We start from the raw sequence: 2,114 nt of genomic DNA, 5'->3' as shown, positions 1-2,114 counted from the left end.
CCAGCAAGAAGCTGCGCAACAAGATCGCCGGGTGAGCCGCCGCGCTGCATGCTGGGACACCGCTGAGGTCTGAGCTAGAGCTCTGCAGGGGTGCAGTGGGATCAGAAAACCCCAGGTTCAGTGTTAGCGGAGTAGATGTGCTTGCTCCAAACAGAGAGGCGGATCCATCTGTGTGCAGAAGCCTTTCGCCGGAGATTAGGCCGCAGACAACAGCTAGTGATGTAGCAAACCATCACGGTCGTGTTTCTAATCCGCTGCTCAGAAAGATCTTGTGTCCGTCAGGCAGGCACTAGTATAAAGTAAATGAAATGCATGTAAAGGAGAAGCAGCCAAGCCCGTGCTTCTGGACTGATGCAGGCTAAACGCGTCGTCGGGTCGGGTCCAGTCTAGTTTCATCGGGTCTTGATGAATCTGCTGGTCGGGGTCGGGTACAGCGCTCCTCTGACTCTGGCTCAGCTGAGAAACACTGCGCTTCTGCGATCAGAGCACACACCCTTCATTCCACGACTCCATCAATCTCTCTGTTTTTCTCGTTTTCTAAACCTCCTTAAATCAAGATGCATTTACTTAGTCTCAAGATTCACGTCTTGTTTTGTGAGAAACTGAACCAAATGAAGAGTTTATGATCAAAGCAAGAGCAAATATCTGAAGTTGATTTCTCTGACTCCATCGGTGGATATTCGTTCTTGTTTTGATCAGATTCTCATGAACGTGAATGAGTACACTTTTATTCTCCAGTAAATGTGTTGATGTAAGTATGCAGTGTTAAACGGACCGAATCACTGTGTTGCGTTCACACGCATGAACCTGCAGAAGCCCAGTAACCTGGACGAGCCTGAGCTCCTTCTGATCCAACACTGAAGCTGAGGTCCAGACTCGTGCCTGTCCTGCGGCCGTCTGCAGGCCTCCGATGGTGTTTGCTGGACCCTGTTCCTGACAAACCCTCTTCCACACGCTTTCATTGAAACTGACCTGAAGGATTTTAAGTTGAAACTGGAATAAATGATTTGATTGAATACTTCAATACGCAAATAGAAACTGAGTGTCACGTAATCAGTTGCACATAAGGCAGATTTGATGTAAACTCAGTTTGCTTCTACTTCATGTTCTTGCTGAAATCTGAACGTTTAAACCGTGGCTGTTAAAAACTTGCTTTCAAGACCGATTTATGCAAACATCACCTATTGGTTACATAGAGATGATGAATGTCTGTAGTGCATATATTAGCGAAATGCTCGTGTCCAGTTATTATTTTCTAGTCGACTGACGAGTTTTTGGACAATGGGACGAGCCTGAGCTCCTTCTGATCCAACACTGAAGCTGAGGTCCAGACTCGTGCCTGTCCTGCGGCCGTCTGCAGGCCTCCGATGGTGTTTGCTGGACCCTGTTCCTGACAAACCCTCTTCCACACGCTTTCATTGAAACTGACCTGAAGGATTTTAAGTTGAAACTGGAATAAATGATTTGATTGAATACTTCAATACGCAAATAGAAACTGAGTGTCACGTAATCAGTTGCACATAAGGCAGATTTGATGTAAACTCAGTTTGCTTCTACTTCATGTTCTTGCTGAAATCTGAACGTTTAAACCGTGGCTGTAAAAACTTGCTTTCAAGACAGATTTATCCAAACCACCTATTGGTTACATAGAGATGATGAATGTCTGTAGTGCATATATTAGCGAAATGCTCGTGTCCAGTTATTATTTTCTAGTCGACTGACGAGTTTTTGGACAATGTCTTTCCTGACGTTATGAAATGCAGTGATCTCTCACGCCAGGATTTAGTGATGAGTGACCGTTGAGAGACTTTCACATTAGAAGTATGAAAGCTTGTTGCGGTCGCTGGACGGGAGACGCGCTACGAATGATGTTTCTCTGCAGATGTGTGTTCGTGGAGCATCAGAAGCGCTCGTGAAGAGTGTTTCAGCTGAACGAGTGCTGTGTGTCTGCAGGTACGTCACACACCTGATGAAGCGCATCCAGAGAGGGCCGGTCAGGGGGATCTCCATCAAGCTGCAGGAGGAGGAGCGCGAGCGCAGGGACAACTACGTGCCCGAGGTGTGTCTCTCTTAGTGCTGGGCAGTATGACCAAAAATTTATATCACGGTATTTT

At 46.5% G+C, this 2,114-nt stretch overlaps 1 protein-coding gene across 1 annotated transcript in view; it reads left to right on the top strand.

The window, feature by feature from the left end:
* Positions 1 to 6: 6 nt before the first annotated feature.
* Positions 7 to 2,114, top strand: part of LOC107690102 (40S ribosomal protein S17-like) — a 3,318-nt gene continuing 1,210 nt past the window's right edge. Inside the window, exons 1-2 of the mRNA XM_016488336.1 lie at positions 7 to 31; positions 1,954 to 2,059. Coding sequence (XP_016343822.1) covers positions 1,970 to 2,059 — 90 coding nt within the window. The 5' untranslated portion in view covers positions 7 to 31; positions 1,954 to 1,969. The remainder of the gene's footprint in view (positions 32 to 1,953; positions 2,060 to 2,114) is intronic.

The sequence above is a fragment of the Sinocyclocheilus anshuiensis genome, unplaced genomic scaffold (genome assembly GCF_001515605.1).
Source record: "Sinocyclocheilus anshuiensis isolate Anshui unplaced genomic scaffold, SAMN03320099.WGS_v1.1 scaffold2199, whole genome shotgun sequence".
In the NCBI taxonomy this organism is placed as follows: domain Eukaryota; kingdom Metazoa; phylum Chordata; class Actinopteri; order Cypriniformes; family Cyprinidae; genus Sinocyclocheilus; species Sinocyclocheilus anshuiensis.
The sequence above is the reverse complement of the archived record's forward strand: the minus strand, read 5'-3'. Positions and strand labels throughout refer to the sequence as shown.